At 44.7% G+C, this 26,092-nt stretch overlaps 1 protein-coding gene across 1 annotated transcript; it reads left to right on the forward strand.

Annotated features, from left to right (window-relative positions):
- The first annotated feature begins 1,985 nt into the window (after window positions 1-1,985).
- LOC144595592 (palmitoyl-protein thioesterase ABHD10, mitochondrial-like) lies at window positions 1,986-26,092 on the forward strand. The gene is made up of 5 exons (XM_078403158.1): window positions 1,986-2,294; window positions 9,464-9,644; window positions 14,087-14,198; window positions 21,095-21,232; window positions 23,556-26,092. The coding sequence occupies exons 1-5, from the start codon at window positions 2,204-2,206 to the stop codon at window positions 23,895-23,897; spliced, it is 864 nt and encodes a 287-aa protein (XP_078259284.1). The 5' UTR covers window positions 1,986-2,203; the 3' UTR covers window positions 23,898-26,092.

Raw genomic sequence — 26,092 nt, forward strand, 5'->3', positions numbered from 1 at the left:
AAAATAACGAACCTGGGTGCTGAGGGGTGTGCGTCAGGCTAGGTTTAATAAAGAATGTAATCACCTTATCAGTTAGTTCTTCGTGCCCATGATCCATGACAGGGACACTGATAAGCTCCACCGCCATTCCCACCACACCTTCGCGGTGACACCAGTAGGATTTTTTCCCTTCCTCCTGCTTGCAGATGCTAACAGGAAATTCAACGCAGTACCATTGAAATGCCCTGACATTAGTCATTGCAATTCCAAATTCCATTTCTGCACTCGTCCTCCAAAGAATTGATTTTGAATTGCATCCATCAGCAAGCATCACTTTCTCTGCATAATTTAGAAACACTAAACCTCGATATGGAAATTTATTAAAGTGATAAATTTGAAATCAGTGCATCATGATCAGGCTTTACTAACCTGACCACCCTCTTCCTATACATCATTTTTTGTGAATCTCGGCATCAATCAGGTACTCTTCCCCTGTGCACCTCCCCTGTATACATTCCTGGAGTGCCTCATCCCCTGTCCTAGCTAGGTGCACCTTCCTCTGAACACAGTGTTGCACATTTACACACCACTTCCAACAAGGCTCCTCCCTTCCTTCCTGCTTCCTTGTGCACCACTTCTCAGGGCCTCTCCCCGAACAGGCAGCCCCATTGACTGCCCACTCATCACTTTCCCATTCACCTCCCAGGCCTCCCACCCTCCTCACCTCTCTCCAGGGCATCACTCTTCTTTGTTAAACTAAGATGTTCCATCCCATGCTCTGAGCCCAATCTAACATTGATATCTTCAGTCATGAATTGGATTCCTGGCATCAGCTCCTGGAACCCCCTCTTTCCTCACCACTACCAGCGCCTCACCGCGTTATGTGTAGGAAAGAACTGCAGATGCTGGTTTAAATCGAAGGTAGACACAAAATGCTGGAATAACTCAGCGGTTCAGGCAGCGTCTCTGGAGAGAAGGAATGGGTGACTCTTCGGGTCGAGACCCTTCTTCACACTTCATTGATCCCCAGAGAATCAGGGTCTTGACAAGAGAGTCCCTCCAAGCCTGCCTCGATTTGCTGCCCTACCAGCCAGAATTCTCCTTCTTCCTTTTATTCCTCCTCTCACCAGAGTAGGATTCCAACTACAACAGCAGCCATGACAGGGAAGAAACTGTCCCTGAATCTGCAGGTATGCCTTTTCAAACTTCTGCACCTCTTACCTGATGGTAGAAGGGAGAAGAGGGGTTGACTGGAATGAGACTCATCCATGATTATGTTGGTGGCCTCGCCGAGGCAGCGTGAAGTATAGATGGAGTCAATGGAAGGGAGGTTGGTTTGCATGATGGTCTGAGCTATGTCTACAAATAGGATGGGCAACATCCTCAATTAATACTTTTCCTCGGATTTAACCATGGGGAAAGACATCAAAAAACTGGGGAACTTGGGAAAGTTAATGGCGATGTCATAAGCTGAAGAAGGGTCTCGACCCGAAACGTCACCCATTCCTTCTCTCCAGAAATGCTGCCTGTCCTGCTGAGTTACTCCAGCATCTTTTTTTTGCCAGGGTGGAAATGTCAAAGATGAGAATGCATTCTGTGTCTATCTCCAATGTTGATAACATTGCGTTGGCCTCAAATTGGAAAATTCAACGTTGAAGCCATTGGGGTTCTCCACTTGCTGGACATCTCCATTGTCCAGGGGGGGTGGACAATGCAAAGCTGGATGGAACGGCGGCATGAAGGCAGTGCTCTGATTGGTCCGTGACTCATTAATATTCCGTTTCCAGCCCCTCCCCTCCTCATTAAAAGCCATTATACGGCTGTGTTCAAATTTAATATTTGGTTCCCACCCCCTCATTAATATTAATTATGCAGCAATGGATCATCAATATTGTTCCCATCCCCTTATTAATATTCCTTATGCGGCCGCGACTCATTAATATTCGGTCACCGCCCCTCGTTAACATTCATTTGCGGCCGCGGCTCATTAATATTCCGATTCCAGCTGATCGATGTTAATTCCGCGGCCGCGGCTCTAATATTCAGTCCCCGACCCCTCAGTCATGTTAATTGCGCGGCCGCGGCTCTAATATTCAGTCCCCGACCCCTCATTGATTTTAATTCCGCGGCTCTAATATTCAGTATCCGACCCCTCATCGATGGTAATTCCACGACTGCTGAATATTGATGCAGCGGCCGTGGTCAGTGACCCCCCCTCCCTGTCATGGCGGTCGCGGCGCGCTGCCGGTTGCCGGGCCTAGTGGACGTGGGGAGCGCCGCCGTGCGCTGGCGGCCACCGTGGGCCCTCACCGCGGGTAAGCTGCGACACACACACCGGGCGGCAGCTCGGCGGAGGAGGCCTGCGGTTCACCAACGTTGCAGGAGCGGCGGCCCGCCAGCGTTGTTTACCCCGTGCGAAAGTTAGCCCCCCCTCCCCTCCCTCCCCCCTCCCCTCTCCTTCCCCTTCCCCCTTCCCCTTCCCCCCTCTTCCCCCCTTCCCCTCCCTTCCTTCCCGTCCCCTTCCCCCTCCCCCCCTTTCCCCCTCCCCTTCCCCCTCTTTCCCCCTCCCCTTCCCCCCCTCCCCTTCCCCCCCTCCCCCCTCCCCTTCCCCCCCTCCCCCCTCCCCTTCCCCCCCTCCCCTTCCCCCCCTCCCCCCTCCCCTTCCCCCCCTCCCCCCTCCCCTTCCCCCCCTCCCCCCTCCCCTTCCCCCCCTCCCCCCTCCCCTTCCCCCCCTCCCCTTCCCCCCCCTTTCCCCCCCTCCCCTTCACCCCCCCCTCCCCTCCCCCCCCCCCCCCTGAACACTGAACACCTCTGCTCAGACCACCTAAACCCACCTGATCTCCCAGTTGCTAAACACTTTAACTCCCCCTCCCATTCCCACACTGACCATTTTGTCCTGGGCTTCCTCCATTGTCACAGTGAGGCCCGGTGCAAATTGGAGGAACAGCATCCCTCTCTCTACATCCCCCCCCCCCCCCTTCCCAGTTCTCCGACTGGTCTGACTGTCCACGTTTATGTTTTAAATCTTTGCTTTGTTGTTACCGTCTCCTGGCTAACAATGATCTGTTCTACATGTTCCTTGATCACTATCCCCCTTGTCACATTTTCACATGTTGCACTTCCTTATCTCTATCTTTCTCCCCTGACTCAGTCTGAAGAAAGGTATTGAAACGTCACCAATTTCTTCTATCCAGTGATGTTGCCTGTCCCCCGCTGAGTTACTCCATAATTTTGTGTATCTATTGTTAGCTGTGTGTTAGGAGAAAACGAGTACAGGTGGTACAGGAGTGAAATGGTGCAGGAGTATGAATTGCTTGTATTGGCGGTCAGTGATGTCCTGGGAGGCCTGCCTGTCATGCCAACCGGTGAAATACTTCACACAGGACCATCTCGGCGTTCAAGGCAAATCATTGCGTTTGTCAGAGATTACATCAAAACAGTTTTAAAAAACGGGATCATTCACCTATAAAAATAATTACCTTGAGAAATTGCTAGTTGTTCCCATTGGTGAACTTTAGTGTTGCTTTCTGTTACATCTTAACTGAAGGATCTTGATACCTTCTGCCTCATACAGTAGCTTTGTGCCCAACTGAACATTGGCAGGTTGCTATATTTGATAACTAAGTTCAAGCTTTTAGACAATTATCACCCAGCAGCAGTTTTCTTGCATGAAACAAACCACTTATCATTTAGAACAATAAAGCATGGAAACGGGCCCTTTGGCCCACCTGACCAAGTTCATATACTGCATTGAAAGGAATGGCCAAATCGTGCTTGTAGAAAACAACAAGAAGCAGCATTACAGTGGAGTAGATCTTCGAAGCAAAGACATACGTTTAAGATGAGAGGGGAAAGACTTAATCGGAATATCCAGGAGCAGCTTTCTCATACAGAGGGCGGTGGGCATATGGAACGAGCTGCCAGAGGAGGTAGTTGAGGCAGATGCAATAACAATATTTCAAAGACATTTGGACAGGTACATGGAAGAAAAGATTTAGAGAGATATGTCCAAAATGAGTTGGTAGGACTATTGTAGATGGGGTATCTTCTAGCCTTAGAGGGAGTAAAGAGAAGGTTCACCAGATTGATCCCTGGGATGGCAGGACTTTCATATGAAGAAAGACTGGATAGACTAGGCTTATACTCGCTGGAATTTAGAAGACTGAGGGGGGATCTTATTGAAACATATAAAATTCTTAAGGGGTTGGAGAGGCTAGATGCGGGAAGATTGTTCCCGATGTTGGGGAAGTCCAGAACCAGGGGTCACAGCTTAAGGATAAGGGGGAAGTCTTTTAGGACCGAGATGAGAAAACATTTCTTCACACAGAGAGTGGTGAATCTGTGGAATTCTCTGCCACAGAAGGTAGTTGAGGCCAGTTCATTGGCTATATTTAAGAGGGAGTTAGATGTGGCCCTTGTGGCTAAAGGGATCAGGGGGTATGGAGAGAAGGCAGGTACAGGTTACTGAGCTGGATGATCAGCCATGATCATATTGAATGGCGGTGCAGGCTCGAAGGGCCGAATGGCCTACTCCACCTATTTTCTATGTTTCTATCTTGGTCAGCATGGGCAAGTTAGGCCAAAGGGCCTATTTCCATGCTGTATTACTCTCTCTCTCTCTTTCTCTGACTACTGGGCTAGTCCCATTTTGCCTACAAGTGCCTGATGGAGCGGCACCTGATGGAGCGGCACCTGACAGGCTCAATCCTCATAGCCAGCGCTGCCATGAGAGTGGTCCCTGGGACAGGCGGGCATATACCTCCCAGACCCATCCCTCCCCCCTCTCCGTCAGGTTGCAGGTGTTGCAATCGGAAACGCGCAGCGGGGGTGTGATCAAGGGAGCAGGACCCAGGCAACGGGCTACAGGGAGCCAGCACTGGCGAACACAGCCTCTGCTAGCACCGCCATCCCTGGGAGCAGTATAGGGGTGAAGAGGAGCGAGGTTTGTGTGGAATGAGGATGAGTTTGTGCAGCGCCGGGTCTGATCCTGGCGGCGGCACAAATGACATTGCCTAGGGTGGGAGGGAGCTCTGTAACCCGCAATGAAGCACCAAGCGTTTACACCGAAAATAGACACAAAATGCTGGAGGAACTCAGCGGGACAGGCAGCATCTCTGGAGAGAAGGAATGGCTGACGTTTCAGGTCGAGACCCTTCCTGTAGGGTCTCGACCCGAAACATCAGCCATTCCTTCTCTCCAGAGATGCTGCCTGTCCTGGTAAGTTAATCCAGCATTTGGTATCTACCGGAGTGATGTGTTTCTGGGTGATATTATAGGGAGGGTTTGATCAGACAAACCGCTCCGCTGGATGCTGACCTCTGCAGCTGTCTAATCGCTGCAAGGACAGCAGTTTCAGGTTTACGGTGGTCATCCATTGGCATTCCGGACTGTAGCCACCGCCCGCACAAAGCAGCAGTTCATTCACTCAAACGTTTGTTTTTCTTTTGCATCGCGGACAATCCAAGAACGATTGCGAAAACCAAGAATATCTCGTGGTTTGGGGAGTGCGACATATTCCCGCTTGAGGCGCTGCTCCGGTACAAGTTACAATGCAAAAAAAAATCCTAACGATCTCGCTCACTCACCACAGCATAAAGCAATAAAAACTACAAAATCATCGTAGTTTTGTGCAAATTAACCATAAATACACCTGATTAATATTTTTAAAGCAGTATTTTCTTACCTCTACAAAGCAAAACTGGAAAATACGGATGAAACGCCGGTCTGTATACACGCAGCTGATCAGCCGGCGAGAATGATTAGCCCTTGTGACCTACGATCTGTGCATGCTCAGTCGAGATACCAAACTCGCTTATTGAGAAGTGTAAAATAAGTTATTTTGGGAGAAAAAGCAAGACATTCTAAAGTAAATGGCACTGTTCTAAAGGCTACACTTAATGGACAAAGATAATTCAATCTCCAGTATCCTATAGTGTGTAATTTAGGATAGGAAGAAATTGCAGCCACAAGAGAGGTGCTGGAAGGCTTAAGGGTAGCTAATAGAACAGTATAGGACATGAATGGGCCCTTTGGCTCACAATGTCTGCCAAACATGATGCCAACTCTTAACTGCCTGCACATAATCCATATCCATTCCCTATATCTCCATAGGCTTAGTCAAAAGTCTCTTAAATGCCACTATGGTATCTTCCTTAACCGTCACCTCCACATCCAGCAACCCTCTCTGTAAAAGAGGAAGTGGTGGAGGTGGGTACAATTGTAATGTTTAAACGCAGTATATGGATGAGTCAGGTATATGGATAGGAAAGGTTTGGAGAGAGACACAAATGCTCGTCTACCTTCAATGTAAACCAGCCTCTGCAGTTCCTTCTTATATATGGTTTGCCGGGATATGCTGCCGTGGGCAGCACGGTGGCGCAGCAGTAGAGTTGCTGCCTTACAGTGAATGCAGCGCTGGAGACTCAGGTTCGATCCTGACTACGGAGTTTGTACGTTCTCCCCGTGACCTGCATGGGTTTTCTCCGAGATCTTCAGTTTCCTCCCCCCACACTCCAAAGACGTACAGGTATGTAGGTTAATTGGCTGGGCAAATGTAAAAATTGTCCCTAGTGTGTGTAGGATAGTGTTAATGTGCGGGGATCGCTGGGCGGCGCGGACCTGGTGGGCCGAAGGGCCTGTTTCCGCGCTGTATCTCTAAATCTAAAAAAAATCTAAATATGGGACTGGGGCAGGGAAGTGTGAATAGCTCAGCTAGGCAACGGTCTCCATAATCAAGTTGTGTTGTTGAGTCTGTTTCCGTGCCGTATAGCCCTTTAATTGTAGTGAAGTTGATTGATGATTGGAACGCTAGAAATATTTGAAAAATGTGCCTGGCCTGGAGGCATTAGTTCTTTATGTATTTTATTGTGCTGTTTAGAATGTGATTTCAGTCAGGACTCAGATGCTGTGGGAAATTGAGGCTGGTCTCCAGGGGGAAAAAAAGAAGGCATGGGTCAGGTCTTGGCAACTGAGATCAAATATATCCCTGGAGGAGTATAGGAGATTGTCTTCATAAGCATGCTCCTCAATCAGGAAGGCAACCAGGAGAGATAGCTCTGGCAGATAAAATTAAGTAGAAACTAAAGAAATGTTTCTGGGAACATTGAGGGAAAGATGGTAAGTAGAGAGAGAATAGGGTCCTTCAGAAACCAAAGTGGTCAAATTTCGTGGCAAATGCACTTTTCCGGGGTAGGAGAATCAAAAAAAAGAGGACGGAGGTAGAAGGTGTGATAGGGGAAAGATTTACCAGGAACCTGAGGGGCAACATTTCCTGACAGAGGGTGACTTTACTTTAGACTTTAGAGAAACAGTGCAGCGTACACTAACACTATTTGACACAATAGGGACAAATTTACAATTTTCACCAAAACCAATTAACCTCCAAACCTTTACGTCTTTGGAATGTGGGAGGAAACTGGAGCACCCGGGAAAAAAATCACACGAAGAAGGGAGTCGACCCGAAACGTCACTGATTCCTTTTCTCCAGAGATGCTGCCTGCTCTGCTGAGTTACTCAGCATTTTGTGTCTGTCTTTGTTTTAAACCACCATCGGCAGCTCCTCCCAGCAGAAGAACCAATGTTGCTGGAGCTTTCAGGGAGATCAGAAACATTGTTGCCCCTTCTCTCATTTGTTCCAGGGTTGGAAGTGTTGCCTGAATAGACATCATTTATTTTTCTTTCAGGGATGAGCTTGTCATTTATCCCTTTAAAATAATCCTGCCTTTTATATGTGGTTATCCGTTTTCCGCATTTATAATTCTACCATTTCTGAGCTGCTAGCAGGGCTCTTCACACAGCTCCCAAGCAAGTTTTAAATCTTCTGTTACTTTATTCGACACACTGCTTGCTTGTCTCTCAGTAAATCATCTCTGAATAAGAAAATTAAACATTTAAATGCATGAGTCATTTCCTTGCTGAGTTTTGCATCTACCATGAATGTGTATATATGTATATTGGCATTAGGTTACTCATTCTTCACTAATGTTTTTCTTCCATGTTAACTATAGCCCAGTAGCCGTACTGCTGGGTTGTAAGAAAATAACTGCAGATGCTGGTACAAATCGAAGGTATTTATTTCACAAAATGCTGGAGTAACTCAGCAGGTCAGGCAGCATCTCAGGAGAGAAGGAATGGGTGATGTTTCGTGTCGAGACCCTTCTTCAGACTGCCTAAGTGAAAGATTGACTAGACTAGTTCCAATTGCAGTATGAGGAAGGTTTGAGGAGACCTGACTATTCCCTTGAGTTTAGAAGAAAGAGAGGATTCATTTTTGACACAATCTCCTCTATTTCTATCAATTAATAATCAGTAATACTAACCCTAATAGTGCAACTTAAGTGTGTGAGCTGTAGTAGATCATAGTTACTGAATAGTTAGTGCTATGCATGTTCAAGAGTCTGATGGTTTTCGGAAGAAGCTGTTCTTGAATCTGGAGGTCACGATCTTCGGGCTCCTGTACCTTTCTCCTAACAGTAGTTGTAACATAAAAGCATAGCCAGGGTCGTGTGCATTTGATATTAGCTGCCATTTTGAGACAGTCTCCTGTAGATCCCTTTGAAGGTGGGGAGGTCAGGACTTGTGATGGACTGGATTCCTGGGTGTTTTTTAAATTACTGAACCAGGCCATAATGCAACCAGTCAGTATACTCTCTACATCTGTAGAAGTTCAAAAGAGTATTTGTCGAGGTACCAAATCTCCTCAGTCTTCTATGGAGGTAGAGGTGAGCTTTCTTTATGATTGCACCAATGTGCTGGACCCAGGGGAGATCTTCAGAGTATAGAAAAAGACACAAAGTGCTGGAGTAACTCAGCAGGTCAGGCAGCATTCCTGGAGAACATGGATAGGTGACGTTTCATTTTTGAGAATCTTCCTCAGACCCTTCTTCAGATCTTCAAGCACTGCACACCCAGGCGCTGGAAGCTGCTAACTCTCTCCACTAAATTCTCACTTTACGTCTCGGTGTCCTGATGGCACTGGATGGGTGAAGGAGAGGTTGGCTGCTCGGCCAACACCACCACCCATGGCCACTGCAACAGGTCCCTCTGTCTCCTCCACAATCGTCTCTCCACTTGTGTGCCGCGAGGCCGCCATGCCCTGCTTCTCGGGCTGGTCACGGAGGTTTAGGGCACTTTCTGAGGGTGTGGGAGGTAAGTTCACGGTCCGTTTCACAGCTGCCAAATTTCTCTTTCGTCTCCCACCACCATCGTGGAGGCAGTTTCCTTGGCACTTCCATGTGTTCAGAGTAGACCATGTTAGAAAACTGAAGCAAAGTCTGAATGTTGAAAAGTGATTAGAAAACAGACTGTAGCTAAGCAAAAACAAAAATTGCAAATTTACTGAATTTGGAATGAAATTGGAAGCAGCACCAAAGATGAAAATATCTTTAAATTGATTAGATATTAATGTAGATTGTTTGCCACACATGTGGCTCATTTGGGCTCTAATTTCATGCTATTAATGTTGATTCATGGTTTGCTGTTGCAGGGTGTCGAAAGAAATCAACCCAATACTTAAATCGTCCTGACCTTCCTAAATTAGCATACAAGAAACAAAAAGGCAGAAATCCAGGAGTCATTTACTTACCTGGTTTTGCAGCCAGCATGAAATCAGATAAAGCTTTGGCAGTTGAAGATTTCTGCAAATCACTTGGCCATTCGTTCATAAGGTATTGTATGGCAAAATTACAGGGATTACAATGATCTATACATATATATATATATATATTGCACCTTTTATAAATGCAATATTTGTTAATGTTAGAGACTAATTGTCTAAATAATCATTTAATTACAATTTACCGCTTGCCCAACAATATTGTTTCTCTGAACACGAGGTATATGTTTCGCTGATCATATTCGCTCAGTCCACCTGGGCCTGGTTGCCAAATATTTTATCTCCCCTTTCCCTTGCTGACCTTTCTGTCCTGGGCTTCTCTATTGTCAGTGTGAGCCCAAACGCAAATCGGAAGAACAGCACTACATATTTCGCTTGGGCAGTTTACAACCCAGTGGTATGAATATTGATTTCACAAGTTCATGTCCATAAGTTATAGGAGAATTGACCATTCAGCCCATCGAGTCTAATCTGCTATTCAATTATGGCTGATCTCTGCCCCCTAATCCCATTTTCCTGCCTTCTCCCCACAACCCTTGGCACCCGTTCTAATCAAGAATTTGTCTGCCTCTGCCTTAAAAATATCCATTGACTTGGCCTCCACAGCCCCATATGTAGCAGTGAGTTCCACAGATTCACTATCCTCTGACTGAAGAAGTTCCTCCTCACCTCCTTTCTAAAAGAGCGCTCTTTAATTCTGAGGCTGTGGCCTCTGGTCCGAGACTCTCCACCAGTGGAAACATCCTTTACACATCACTCTATCCATGCCTTTCATTATTCTGTAAGTTTCAATGAGGTCCCCCATCAACCTCTAACTTCCAGTTTAGAAATTTCACTACCTTGAAGTAACGCATCCCTCTCACTCTGTCCCTCCCCCACCAGAGTCTGAAGAAGGGTCTCGACCCAAAATGTCACCCATTCCTTCTCTCCTGAGATGCTGCCTGACCCGCTGGGTTACTCCAGCATTTTGTGATACCTTAGAGTCATTGTACTCGTTTCACTAGTGCTGTGGTGAGTTTCATTGTCTGTCTAACTCGTTTTCACCTAGTCCACAAGTAACACTGGACTGCTTCCGTGATCATCGTTACCTTTTTGCATATCTTTCATTTCTTTGTTCTATTTCTTTCTATATCACCGTCTATATCTCTCGTTTCCCTCTCCCCTGACTCTCAGTCTGAAGAAGGGTCTCGGCCTAAAATGTCACCCATTCATTCTCTCCAGTGATGCTGCCTGTCCCACTGAGTTACTCCAGCATTTTGTGTCCACATATATAAACCAGCATCTGCAGTTCCTTCCGACACAATATTGTTTCTCCTCCATTCAAGTGGCGCACAATTTATCTACAAGGAGGACAAGTTATGTGGTCTGCACCACGTAGTAATGGCACTCAAAGGATACCAGATTTATTTTAGCTATATACTAGACCAAGTGGACCCGTTGGGCCCAAACCTCTCCTGCATTGGTGCAGCACCCTCTCCTCCCCCCTCCACCCCGTCTCCCCCTTCCCTCCCCTCCCCCTCCCTCCCTCCCTTCTCCCCCCTGCTCCCTTCCTCCCCCCTCTCTCCTCCCCTCCCTCCCTCCTTCCCTCCCTCTCCCCCTCGCTCCACCTCCCTCTCTCCCTAGGAGATAGATTTAAACTTTAAAATGTGAATAACTTAAAAAATATAACACCCAATTTCAATGAAACTTCTTCCATTAGCACCAAAGGGATGACGGTGAGCCAGGTGGGCCTAAAATTGTCACGCTATCGTGTACCGTTTTGACTGTAGTACAGGAATAAACAAACAAAAAAGAGTTTTAGTATATAGATAACCGTTTATAAAAATTTCAAGTGATGTTTTAAAACAGTTATCAATCTACCAGGTAGCACCTGCTCGCCACTCCACCACCAACCCACTCATCAAATCACTGAGCTTCTATTCTACCGAGCCAGTCTGAGCCAAATAATGTTGTACCACAGTGTCACACGGTGCCAGATAGATGCCCACCAGTGATATACAAAACAATGATATTCTTAACAGGACAAATGAATTAATGGCACAGGTAGAAATAAATATAATTAATGTGTTATGCAGTAACAGATTTATGCCCTCGGTCTCTACCCCTTTGCAACCTGCACCCACCAGTATTGTTACTGTTTTATAGTAGCAACCATCTGCTCATTATTATAGTACGTCTAGAATTAACGAAGGTCTAGACTTGGTCCGTGAGTCCAGTCCCTGAAATTTGATTCCTGATCCTGGCATTAGGTAGGCCATGGTGACACAGGCAGACAGGAGAATGAATCCACACTTGCCTTGCTTGGTATCTCCATTTTTAGTTTTAGAGATACAGCGATACTGCCCCTTCAGCCAACCGAGTTCACGCCGACAAGCGATCCCCATACACTCGCACTACCCAACACACTAGGGATAAGTTACAGTCTTTACCAAAGCCAATTAACCTACAAGCCTGTACATCTTTGGAGTGTGGGAGGAGACCGGAGCGCCCGGGGAAAAGCCACACCGTCATGGGAAGAATGTACAAACTCCGACAGACAGCACTTGTTAGTCAGGATCGAACCCAGGTCTCTAGCTATGTAAGGCAGCAAATCTACCGTTAATAAGATTACTCATAAATCTCAACCAGGCCACCTGCAATTTCCTCTTTAGCTCCCAGCAGTGCCCTCGGATATGTCTGATCTGTTAAAATTATGCATACTATAAATGAATTAAGTAACTTTGTGATCATGCTTTGTTCTTTTAACCCTCAGGGTCGTTGAGCAATTTCCTTGCGGTTTTTTTCCTACACCAAACCACCCTGTTCTTCCTTCCAGCCATCTGCCTGAACCCTGTATTCCCCTGTCCCCATCAGCAGGGCCCCCAACGCCAGACAAATTGTCCAACCTTTCCTCTTTGCCACCTATTCTGCCACCCTACCACCTGTTTCTTTTGGACCTCATGTTTCTGATCAACACTCGCACGGGACTCTCCCACTAACACATTTGCCATATGTCCACTTTCCACCCCAATGGGAGATTGCTGAGGAAATCTATTCCATACTGCAAAATGCCTCGTGCCATGTGTGAGATTAAAATGGATAATCCTCTTTATCAATCGGCTGGACAAAGTTGAAATGGGCCCTGACCTACGCTGTTCATTTCACTTACTTCACAAGGTAGTTTCAAATGGTTTTCATTTCCACATTTCATAACTTCACCATTTTGTGTGTCAATAAACTGCTGACTGCAGTAACAACTAACTTGCATCACCTAACATATTGCCATATGTGAAGATATATCGTAGAGTAATGCATCATTTGAATTAGGCCTTTAAACTATCACATCCATGCCAACCATTAAGTACTTTCCTACGATAATTCCTTTTATCAGCATTTGACCTGTTGCCTTCTCTGCTTTGGGAATTCAAATGTTTGCCTGAATATTTCTTAAATGTGGTGAGTATAGATGCCTCCACCACCCACTCAGGCAGAGCAGTCCAACTATCCTCTAACGCTTTTGATCCTAAACTGTTGCCCTTTCATTTTAGATGCATCTACCAAAGCAAAATGTTTCCTACTATTTCCCGCCATCCCCGCTCGTAATTTTGTAAATCTCTATCTGCTTCCTGTGTTCCAAGGAAAATAATCCCAGCCAAACCAGTCACTCCTCATAACTGAAATAGTCCATCCCAGGCAACATCTGGTGAATTTCCCCTGTAGGTCGTCGAGAGCAATAACGTCTCTACGCATGTTGACTGGATCTGTATATGGTGTTAATGTTTTATAATGTTTGTGTACATCAACATAGCAACATAATAATTATTACTATTTTCAGTCTTCTTATCCTTTGTGTAACATAGCACTGCACTTCCCACAGCCTGCTAATCTGAATAATCACATTTAACCTCGAAAATGTGATCTACTTTGAAACCCGCTTGCTGTGCTTTTTTCACATCCCCTTATTTCAAGTATTCTAGCCCCTTAAAAATTGACATTACGCTGAATCTACTTCATTAACTTCATGTTGCTTTGACAAAGATAAAACTTGACTTTTCCTGTAGACATTTCTGGTTCATTTTTCATCTTTTGAGTAATTTGATCACACGTCTTGTTTAGATGTGCAGATTTGTACAAAGGTACTAATAAATTCTTTAAACAAAATCCCTGCTCATTAAAATCTGAAAATAATTTAAAATATTAATTAATAAAAATGGAAGGAGAAAAGTTTTATGTTTCTGTTTTAAGATGCATCATTTACGGGTTCCAAACCTGAAGCATTAACTGTTTCTCTTTGCATTAAATAATGTCTGACCCACTGCGTGCTGCCACCATTTTCTGTTTCTATTTCTGATGTTCAGTGTGTTCTGAAGGTTTTATGCAATGTGAAGCAAATGGACGACAGAAAAAGTTTCTAGATATTTCCGTGCATATTTTTGATCTTGCCTGTAATTTAATAAGGACGTAAAATTGGCTGTTTCAGATACATGTCTTACAATATTTGGTTTTGCCTCTAAGGTTTGATTATTCAGGATGTGGTAAATCTGATGGAAACTTCAGTGACTATACAGTAGGCCATTGGAAGAAGGATGTTTTGGCCATACTCGATGACGTCTCAGAAGGACCACAAGTAAGATTTTATGGCCCCAGTAAATTATTAGGCTCAGATTTTCTTTTCAATACGTTCAGAGGTATTTATGACAAACTATTATTCACTGCAACTGTACAAGACAAATGGGAAAACAAGAAAAAAAATTCTAACTCGACATTTGAAATGTTAACTTGTAAAACTTAAAAAGGAGGCAAAACTATTTTCAGCTGAGAGGAAAGTAAAAGTGACTTCAGTGACTAATTAATAAATTTCTGCCGTACTTCAGCATGCTAAACTTGCCGTCAGAGGTAACTAGCCTCTGCCATACAGCTGGTGCATATTTTTGTCATAAGCATATTCCCTTATTGTATCAAACCTTTGCAAATTTGGTACCTTTTCCACCCTTGTGCTCACTCACTATTCTCTCCATAAGAAAAAAATGCTTATTTTTACTTAAGTTCGCTTGCATGTTCAATATTTCTATCACTTCCCGATATGACAATGCTAAACGCAATATACTACAAATGCTGTCTCCATAAATTCCAGACTGATTGTTTAATCTTGAATTCCTGCAACCGCAGGAGATGCAACACCTGTCCCTATACCTCCCCCCTCGACTCTGTCCAAGGACCCCAACGCTCTTTTCAGGTGAGGTAGAGGTTCACTTGCACCTCCTCCAACCTCATCTACTGTATCCGCTGTTCCCGGTGTGGACTCCTATACATCTGCGAGACCAAGCGCAGGCTCGGCGATCGTTTCGCTGAACACCCCCGCTCAGTCCGCCTAAACATATCTGATCTCCCGGTTGCTAAACACTTTAATTCCCCCTCTCAGTCCCACTGACCTTTCTGTCCTGGGCCTCCTCCATTGTCAAAGTGAGGCCCTGCGCAACTTGGAGGAACAGCACATATTTCGCTTAGACAGTTTACACCCCATCGATATGAACATTGACTTCTCCAAGTAACCCTTGCTTTCCCTCTCTCTTTATCCCTCCCATTTCCCAGTTCTCCGACCAGTCTTACTGTCTCCGATTACATTTTATCTTTGTTTGCTTTGTTGTTACCTTCTCCCAACTAACAATAATCTACATTTTCCTTGATCTCTATCCCCTTTGTCCTGTTTCACATCTTGTCTTCCTTATCTATGTATCTCCCTCTCCCCTGATATCAGTCTGAAGAAGGATCTCAACCTGAAACGTCACCCATTCCTTCTCTCCAGAGATGCTGCCTATCCCGCTGAGTTACATCAACGTTTTGTGCCTATCTTTGACTGCTCTCCAGTTGTCCAAACCTAGCCTGTGGCTCGAGAAGGTGCAAAAATCTTTGTAAAGGCTCCTGTAATCTCCTGTCTTGCCTTTCCCAATAACCTGGGATAGATACCATCGGGCCCTAATGTTTATCCACCATTACACTATTCAAGAACCCCAAGACCTCCTTCTTCTTGATCTCAAACTGCCCTTGTACATTAGTATTTTCCACACTGATTTCACTGTCCGCTTCGTGAATACAGAACCAAAGTACTTGTTCAGTACCTCGCCTACATCATCTGACTCCAAGCACAAATTCTCTCCTTTAACCTTGAGCAGTCCTATTTTTCCCCGAGTTACCCCCTTATTTTAAATGGAGGTATGAAAAGCCTAGGGACTTTTTGACTCACCAAATACATTTCATGGCCTCTTTTGGCCCTTCTCAACTCGCTTGAGTTCTTTCCTACTTGCTTTAAGGTCCTGAATTCCTCAAAGGTCCTGAATGATTTCATCATCTTTAACCTTACATGCACTCTCTTTTATGTTTAGTTTGGAGATTCAGCAGGGAAAAACACCCTACAGCCCAACAACTCATTGCTGACTACCGATGACCTGTTCACACTAATTCCACGTTATCCCACTTTCTCATCCACCCCCTACACACTAGGAGCAGTTTTACAGAAGCCAGTTACAACCCACACGTCTTTGAGATGTGGGAGGAAACAGGAGCACCAAGAGGAAACCTACGTGGTCACATGGAGAACATGCAAACTCCACACCGATAGCACCCAAGATCAGATTCGAACCTGGGTCTCTGGCGCTGTAAGGCAGCAGATCTACCAGCTGTACCACTGTGATGCCGACTTTGTATAACTTACAGAAGGTATTTATTCACAAAATGCTGGAGTAACTCAGCAGGTCAGGCAGCATCTCAGGAGAGAAGGAATGGGCGACGTTTCGGGTCGAGACTCTTCTTCAGACTGCTGAGTTACTCCAGCATTTTGTGTGACCTGCTGAGTTACTCCAGCATTTTGTGCATTCCTTCTCTCCTGAGATGCTGCCTGACCTGCTGAGTTACTCCAGCATTTTGTGAATAAATGCCTTCGATTTGTACCTGCATCTGCAGTTATTTTCTTACACTACTTGTATAACTTACAAATCACAACATCTTACTTCCCCCAATACAATCGGCCTGAAGAAGAGTCCCGACCAGAAATGACACCTCTCCATTCGCTCCAGAGATACTGCCTGATCCGCAAAGATACAATGGCAATTTGTGTTGTTTTACCTCTATCTTTTGTCACTCACTCCACCCATTTACCAGTCAAACTCGACTCACCTGTACCCACCTATCTCTTGCCAGACTTTGTCCTACTACCACTCTCTTTTACAATATTCTCCTCCCTAGCACAATGGCTGAAAAAGGGTTCTATCCTGAAAGGCTGCCAATCTGTTCCCTCCACAAATGTTGCCTGATTTGTTGAGGTACTCCAGCACTTTGTGCTTTTTATTACTTCTTTGGTCATCCAAAGTTCCCTTACCTTGCCATGCTTAGCTCTCCTCCTCACTAGGACATGCCGATCCTGAATGATCAACTGGTCTTTAAATGACTCCCACTTGTCAGATGCACATTTACCCAATGACACTTGCTCCCAATTTACTCTCCTGAACTCCTGCTTAACAACGTTGTAACCAGCCGTACTCCAAATGTAATGCTTTCCCCAAAAATACAAACTTATCCCTATTCAAAATAATCTTATGCAGATGTGATCACTTGAGGTGACGAAAGAGATTGATGAAGGTAGGGCAGTCGATGTTGTACACAACGACTTGAGTAAGGCTTTTGATAAGTATCTCATGGCAGGCTGATCCAGAAGATTAAGATGTATGGGATTCACGATGACTTGCTCGTATGGATTCATAACTGGCCTATCCACAGAAGGCAGAGGGTTGTGGTGGAGGATGGATATTCTGGCTGGAGCTCTGTGACCAGTGGAGCTCCGCAGGGATCTGCACTGGGCCCACTGCTGTTTGTGATTATGTATAAATGATCTCAATGTAAATGTAGATGGGCTGGCGGGCAAGTTTGCTGACGGCATCAAAATTGGAGGAGTTGCAGAAAGTCAGGAACCCTGTCAGAAGATACAGCAGGATGTGGATTAGCTACAAGACCCTTAACAGCATTGATGTGCGGAGGAATCTTGGAGTCCACGTTCATAGCTCATTGAAGGTGGCAGGACCAGTAGATAGGACGTTGATGAAGCCATGTGATATGCTTGACTTCATTGCTAAGGGTATTAAGTACAAGAGCGAGGAAGTCATGTTGCAAATTCAGGCATCATCTGTTAAACTTCCTCTGCACCCATTCCAAATCCTTCCTGTAATGGGGTGACCAGAACTGCACACATTACTTCAAATGCGGCCTAACCAAAGTCCGACAACGCTGCATCATGACTTCCTGACTATTGTACTCAATGCCCAAACCTATGAAAGCAAGCATACCATATGACCTTTGCATTCTATCTACTTGTGTTACCACTTTCAGAGAGTTATGGGTTTGGACATGAAGGCTGTAATGGTACATGCCATTAATTGTGTATTTTCCCCTTGCATTTGACCTACCAAAGTGCAACACCTCACACTTCATCAGTAAAAATGCCATTTGCCACTTCTCCGCCCATTTCTGTTACTGGTCTACATACCGTGATAGCCTTCCGCACAGCACAGATCCCTGCGGAACTCCACTCTTCACAGACCTCCAACCTGAAAATTGTCCTTCCACCTCAACCCTCTGTCATCCAATCAGTCAGCCATTCCGAATCGATACGAACAAATCACCGTTAATCCCGTGCATCTTAATCTTCTGGATTAGCCTACCATGGTTAATTGCTACTGCATCCTCCCTGTAGTGTGACAACCAGAACTGTACACAATACTCTAAGTGCAATATAACCAATGTTTTTGTAAAACTGCAGTATGTGCCCCATCTGGACTGGCACCAATTTCTCTCTTCCCCATCCCATCCTACGTATATTCCTTCCTGTGGCTTCACAATTCGCACTTCTTCTATCCTTATCTCATACCTTTTGTCTTTTCATCTACGGCATTTGTCCAGCCATGTGCTTATCACAACCCCCTCACCTGTGTCCACCTATCACTTGCCAGGCTTTGACTTGCTCCACTTCTTTTCCAAATTCCCCCCTCCGCTACCCACCACAACCAGTCTGAAAAAGGGTCCTGATCCTATCCACGTTCCCCAGAGATGCTGTCTGACCTATGGAGTTACTCTGACACTTTATGTCTTTTTTTTGTAAACCAGCACCTGCAGTTCCATGTGCTCGACATTTTAGTGGTCTAACCAAGTTTTGTATGGCTGACGTTTTGTACGGTCAAAGTTAATTTACCTCAGTCATGATCTTGTTAAATGGTAGAAAATAGATAGAACAATGATCGAGCATAGAAAGGTTCTTTGGCCCACAATGTCTATGCCATTTATGATCCCAAGACCATCACTTGTCTACCTGCACATATCCTGTAATCCTCATTCCCTGCATATCCAAAAGTCTATAAATGCCATAAACTTATCTCCTTCAGCCACCAGACCCAGCAAGCAGCACATTCCAGGCACTCTGTGTAAAAAAAAAATATAACCTATACATCTCCTTTACATTTTGTATCTCTCAGCTTAAAGCTATGCCCTCCAGTATGTGATTTTTCCATGCTGTGGAAAGGATTCTGACATTCTACCCTCAATGACTCATCATTTTATATGCTTCTGCCGGGTTTCCCTGCAACCTCCAGCATTCCAGAGAAAACAATCCAAGTCCGTCTAACCTCTCCCTTTAGTTAATTGCTTTTAATCCAGGCATCATTGCGGGGACTGTGCGGGTCGGTCGGGGACGAGCTGTCTGTCCATGGGCGTGGGGAAGAGAGTGGAAGTTTTGTTGCCTCCATCACAGTGAGGGGGTGTTTGGAGTCACTGTGATGGACGTTTGTGTTGGGGTCATGTGTCTTGTGTTCTTTTTTTTTGTGTGACTGCTATGTAGTTTCGTTCGGTACCTTGGTACCGAATGACAAATAAAGCTCTGTTGATAACCCTATACACCATTTCCAAAGCCTCTACATCCTTCCTGTAATGGGGCGACCAGAACTTAATGCAATAGTCCAAATGTGGCCTAACCAAAGCTCTAAAAAGCTGCAAAATGACTTCCTGACTCTCATACCTAATGCATTGAGCAAGCATACCATATGCCTTATTTACCACTCTAGCTACTTATGTTGCCACTTACATGGACCTATGGACTTGGATCCTAAGATCACTCTGTACATCAATGCTGTTAAGGGTCATGCCATTAATTGTTTATTTTCTCCTTGCATTTGACCACCCAAAGTACAAAGCCTCGCCCTTGCTCGGATTAAACTCCAACTTCCATTTTGCCACTTTTTTTGTAGCTCATCTATATCTCACTGTATACTTTGAGAGTCTTTCTCACAGTGCATAACCTCAGCAATCTCAGTGTCATCTGCAAACTTACTAACCAACCCATCTACATTAATGTCCAAGTTATTTATATATCTCATAAACAGTAGCGATCCCTACGGAACTTCACTAGTCACAGACCTCCAGCCTGAATGTTGGCCTTCCACCGCATCCCTCTGTCTTCTATCAGTAACCCAATTATGAATCCATAACATCAAGTCACTGTTAATCCCATGCACCTTAATCTTGTGTATCAGCCTGCCATGGGGCACTTTATCAAATGTCTTACTAAAATGCATGTGTCCAATATCCACCACTCTGCCCTCATCGGTCATCTTTGTCACCTCCACAAAAAACACAATGAAGTTATTAAGACATGACCTGCCTTATACAATGCCATGGTGATTGTGCCTAACTAACCCATCCTCCTCCAAGTGGGAGAAAATCCTATCCTGAAGAGTCCTCTCCAATAGATTCCCTACCACCGACTGGCCTATAAATCCCTAGATTCTCTTTACTTCCTTTCTTAAATGAACAACATTAGCTTCTCTCCTGGATCTCGCCTGTGACTAGAGAAGACCTTTGTCAAGGCTACTGCAATTACCTCTTTTGCCTCTCCCAATAACCTGGGATATATCTCAGCAGGTCCGAGGGATTGATCTACCTTAATGGTGTTCAAAAGCCCCAACACCACCACCTCCTTACTCTCAAACTGCCCTCGCATATTAATAATTCTCCACACTGATCTCGCTGTCCTCCATGCTCTTCGCCTTGATGTAAACAGATGAAAAGTTGTCATTTAGCACCTCCAAGCACAAATTCCCACTTTCATCCGTGATGTAAATATTAATTGCATCAGGCAGCATCTTTGGAGAAATAAATAGTATTAATATTACAAGTCAAATTACCTTTCATCAGTACTGAGAACATTTGCAAATCAAATATATTTTCAATGGTGAAATGTGAAGAAAATTAAGCATTTTCTCTTTCTTTTCCACGCATTCTATCGCATGAGAAACTAATTATTTTTCTGTCCATGTAGTAAACTAATTAAGTGAATATCTGAAGGAGTCTTGACCCGAAACGTCACCCATTCCTTCTCTCCATATATGTTGCCTGTCCCTCTGAGTTATTCCAACTTTTTGTGTCTACCTTCGGCTTAAACCACCATCTGCAGTTCTTACACAATTATGAATATCTATTCCTCAGATTCTGGTGGGTTCCAGTATGGGAGGATGGCTGATGCTCCTTGCTGCCATAGCACGACCAGAGAGGGTAGCTGGACTCGTTGGCATAGCTACAGGAGCTGATTATTTGGTGACTGCTTTCAGGCAGCTTCCTTTGGAGGTAAATAAACCATCTTCTCAATTACGATATAATTATTTTTTCCATCAAGTAACGTTCTGAAAGAAGGACTGGACTGTCCTTCACAGAAGGTAGTCTTCAGTCAATGTGATTCACTCTACACTTATTAATAAAATAGTTGAGGGCATTGGATGTAGCAAAGGGTATGATGAAAGGTGATGTTTAGAGATACAGGGCGGAAACAGGCCCTTCGGCCCACCTGGTCCTTGCCGGCCAGCGACCCTCGCACATTAACACTATCCTACACCCACTAGGGTTAATTTTTACATTTACCAAGCCAATTAACTACAAACCTGTACGTCTTTGGAATGTGGGAGGAAACCGATGATCTCTGAGAAAACCCACGCAGGTCACGGGGAGAATGTATAAACTCCGTACAGACGGCACCCGTAATCTGGATCGAACCCGGGTCTCCGGCGCTGTATTCGCTGTAAGGCAGCAACTCTACCGCTGTGCGACTGTGATTGCCCTTAGTTTTGTAAATTCCCTTTCCAGAATGAGAGATACCTTTTGTCAAGCAGTTATAGTACAGTTACAACTAAAATGTCTTAGGACAGGTGACTAGTGAGTTTGTCTAGTGAAGGATCTGCCCATTAATGGGACAAGCTTAGATGGGGTATCTTGGTTGGCATGGACGAGTGGGCCGATGGTACTTTAAGCTTCTCACTGTACCTTGGCGCACGTGACAATAAACTAAACTGACTAAAATGAACTGAAGACACTGACTCTAAAGTCCATTATAAGGCCCCAGTTCATTAATAAGAGGTTTGTTGCCCTATATTGTATGGACATGGTCAAATTGGTTAATAAAGATTTCTTGACCTGAAGACTTTTGTGTACTCCACGTAGATAGATAAGTGTAGGCTACTAGAGGCTCATGGCCTTTAACATCCCAAAGACGTGCAGGTTTGTAGGTTAATTGGCCTCTGTAAAAATAAACAAATGATTGCCCCAAGTGTCTAGGGAGTGGATGTAAAAGTGGGATAGCATAGAACCAGTGTGAACGGGTAACGGATTGTTAGCTTGAACTCAGTGGACTGAAATCTGTCTTGGACGAAACTGCAGATGCTTGTTTATACCGAAGATAGTTTAAAAAATATGCTGGAGTATCTCAGCGGGTCAGGCAGCATCTCTGAAGAAAAGGAAGAGGTGATATTTCCTGTCGAGACCCTTCAGACTAAGAGTCAGGGGAGAGGGAAACTAAAGGTATGAAAAGGTACAAAGAACAATTGAATGAAAGATATGAAAATAACAAATCAACGCCAGCAACAACGATTAAGGAAAGGTAGAGCCGACAAAGGTCCACTGTTGGCTGTGGAAAAGGTGATAGGAAGATGTGACTAGTGATGGGATCTCCATTGGAGGTGGCAAAAATGTTGTTGGATTATGTGTTGTATGCAACGACTGATAGGGTGAAAGGTAAGGACTAGGGGGGCTCAGTCCCTGTTGCGACTAGGGGGAGGGGGTGCAAGGACGGAGCTGGGGGATACCAAGAGTCACGAGTGAGGGCCTCATCTATGATGGAAGAGGGGAACCTCCGTTCCCTAACGAATGAGGACATCCCGGATGTCCTGATATGGAGCACCTCATCTTGGGCGCAGATGCGCCGGAGACGGGGGAATTGGGATGAAGAGATAGAGTTTTGCAATAGGCAGGGTGGAAAGAAGTGTAGTCTAGACAGCTGTGGGAGTCGGTCAGTTTTGAAATAGACGTCAGTCGATAGTCAGTCTACTGTGATGGGGAGGAGGAGATCACGAAAGGGGAGGGAGATGGTCGAAGTGAATTTAAATGCAGGATGGAAATTGATAGTGAAGTTAATGAAGTCCATGAATTCTGCACGGGTGCAAGAAGCAGTCCCAATGCAGTCATCAATGTAGCGGCGATAGAGTTTGGGGATAGAGCCAGTGTACGCCTGGAACAGGGATCATTCGACGTACAAGACAAAGAGGCAATTGTTCACAAAATGCTGGAGTAACTCAGCAGGTCAGGCAGCATCTCGGGAGAGATGGAATGGGTGACGTTTCGGGTCGAGACCCTTCTTCAGACTGAGGAAGGTCTGAGTTTCGGGTCGAGACCCATTCCTTCTCTCCCGAGATGCTGCCTGACCTGCTGAGTTACTCCAGCATTTTGTGAATAAATACTTTCGATTTGTACCAGCATCTGCAGTTGTTTTCTTATACGACAAAGAGGCAAGCATAGCTGGGGCCCTGCCTGTTTCCAAGCTGTTATCTTTCAATCATTCACTCAAACTAATGTGATAATCTATATTTGCAACACATTCTAAATTGCTTGTTGTTCCTGTTAGACAAAGAAAGAAATAGAAGAAAAAGGTGAATGGTATTTGCCAAACAAGCAAAAGGATGCAGAATTTTTCAAGATTCCTTACTCATTTATTAAAGATGCTGAAAACCACTGTGTCTTGCACAGCGCCATTCCAATAACCTGTCCGATGAGACTCATCCATGGAATGAAGGACGAGCATATTCCCTGGCAGGTCTCACTGAAAATAGCTGAAAATGTTCTTGGGACTGATGTTGACCTTATACTTCGCAAACATAGTCTGCATAGAATGATTGAGAAAGATGATGTGAAATTAATCATTTACACAATTGATGATCTCATAGACAAACTTTCAACACTGGGATAATTGAAGATGGTTAGAAAGTATATATATATATAAGTGGGTGTGTGTATATATGTGTATTTAATGTTTTATATATATATATATATATATATATATACACACACACACACACACACACACTGACACTCCCCGACTTGTTCCTTAGTGTATGTTCCGTAAACTATATGCAAGTCAGATTTTATGTAAATGCTGGTTAATATGCAAAATGACACGAAGTGCTGGAGTAACTCAGCAGATCAGGCAGCATCTCTGGAGACCATGGATAGGTGACATTTCAGGTCAGGTGCCTTTTCAGAACTGATTCAGTCCGCTGCGTTACTCAGGCATTGTGTCATTTCACCTTAAAACTAGGTGCCGATGCCGCTGGTCTGCCCCAGTGAGCCCTTCTTCACCAGCTGCTCCACCGTCCAGTTGACATGCTTGCTGTTGCGGCTCACATTGCAGCTGCTAGCCAACACGCTTTCCTCAGCCCACTGCCGCTGACAGGATACACTCATTCAGCATTGGGCTCCCTCCCCTCTTGCCACCTGCCACTTCATCACTTTGTCCACTCCCCCTTCCGCCGCCGCCTCCTCCTCCCATCGCTTTGCCCACTGTGCTGCTCAACGCTCCACTGCCACCTCCTCCCCTCCTCAAGATGGAAGGTATCGCCGACTCCGGGGGGAAGGAGGAGGAGGCGGTGGTGGAGGGGCAGTGGTCACAGCGACGGCTGACAGAAAGAGGAAGCGTCTGTTGAGAGGAGAGGGAGCCCCGCATTGACTGAGCGCATCCTGTTGGTGGTGGCGTCCTGAAGAAACACTGTTGGCCAGGGGCTACAACGTGAGCCACAACAACAGCCGCGTCAACCCGACGGTGCGGCAGCGGGCGAAGGGGTCGCTGGTGCACTTTCTGGAAAACGTTGGCGACTCGGGCGGGGATCGCATCCCTCGTCCTCACCTGCCTTCCCAGTGTCCAACCAAAGTGAGCCCGGGGACGATTTTATGTCTATGAAGCCGCCGTCTCCTGTTGTAGTAACACAAGTCATTCAGGAAACGGGACCACATATTGTGAACCTGTTTACATGTACTATTATGTACATAATTTGCCTACTACGTAAGTCGGGGAGTGCCCGTATATATAATTAGCAGTTCACTCAACTAGTGGAAATAGTTCACTCAACTAGTGGAAATAAACTGTGCAGACTTATTTGGAACTGGTCCAAATAGGTACCTGAAATAGAAAATATTATTTGGATAAAAAAAGTCATGAATCATTTGGGACGATAAAAGTCAGGATGGTCGTGACTGTTGATCGATACTTTATAAATTCACCATGGTTTGAGATATTATGTAGTGCAATTAGCAATATTAATAGCTCAACATGCATATTGCATAGCAAGGCTAATGCATCCTGACATTTTTTCTTCACTTGGTTATATAAATAGATTCAACTATGAAACTGATTCTACATTTTTATTTAATAATATTGGGAATACTAGCAGACTCTGAAAAAAATCTGTACTGTTGCCTGATGTATTTACATGACATTTCTGGAATCTGAGCCATAGCCCTCAAAGTTGCATTGTTTAGCAAATTTACGTTCTAATATGACATGCTAAAGAGCACTCATGTAAAAAGTAAAATAGTGCAACTAATTTCTTTATAACTTCTTTTGTCAGTCGGGGACTTCATCTTTGGGAAGTATTCCTGCTTTCACACCACCTTGGTGGTTGGTTCCTAATAAGGCTCTTATATTAAGGAACCATTGATTTAAGATGAAATTATTTATTTCAAGTATTTGATATTGTGTGAACCAATGAAAAATTAATTATCAAAGTAACAACTTTCTTCAGATTGTAAGGGTTAAGATTTAGTGTTTTGCCAGTGTGCTGGCTACATGAACGACTATTGTTTCTTTTCACAACTGTGTCATTCTGATTAACTTGAAGAATGTTAATGGCCCTCCTTGTGAACTGTGTCAGCCCTGATCGCATTCATTATTTTTGCTGTCTTGCTTTGTAATCTTGATATATAGTTTTCAAATATACAGGATGTGATGTTAAAATCCAAAGTGCCACCTCTTAACTTCCTCCTATAATCAATGTAAATTTAAGAACGTTGTCCAAATAGTGTTAATTTGTTTACATATTGATAGTTTAGATTTAATATTTAATACTAGTCCAACCTTGGCAACTGTGACTTTTTGCGACACTTTCCAAA

The sequence above is a fragment of the Rhinoraja longicauda genome, chromosome 7, assembly GCF_053455715.1.
Source record: "Rhinoraja longicauda isolate Sanriku21f chromosome 7, sRhiLon1.1, whole genome shotgun sequence".
Lineage (NCBI taxonomy): Eukaryota > Metazoa > Chordata > Chondrichthyes > Rajiformes > Arhynchobatidae > Rhinoraja > Rhinoraja longicauda.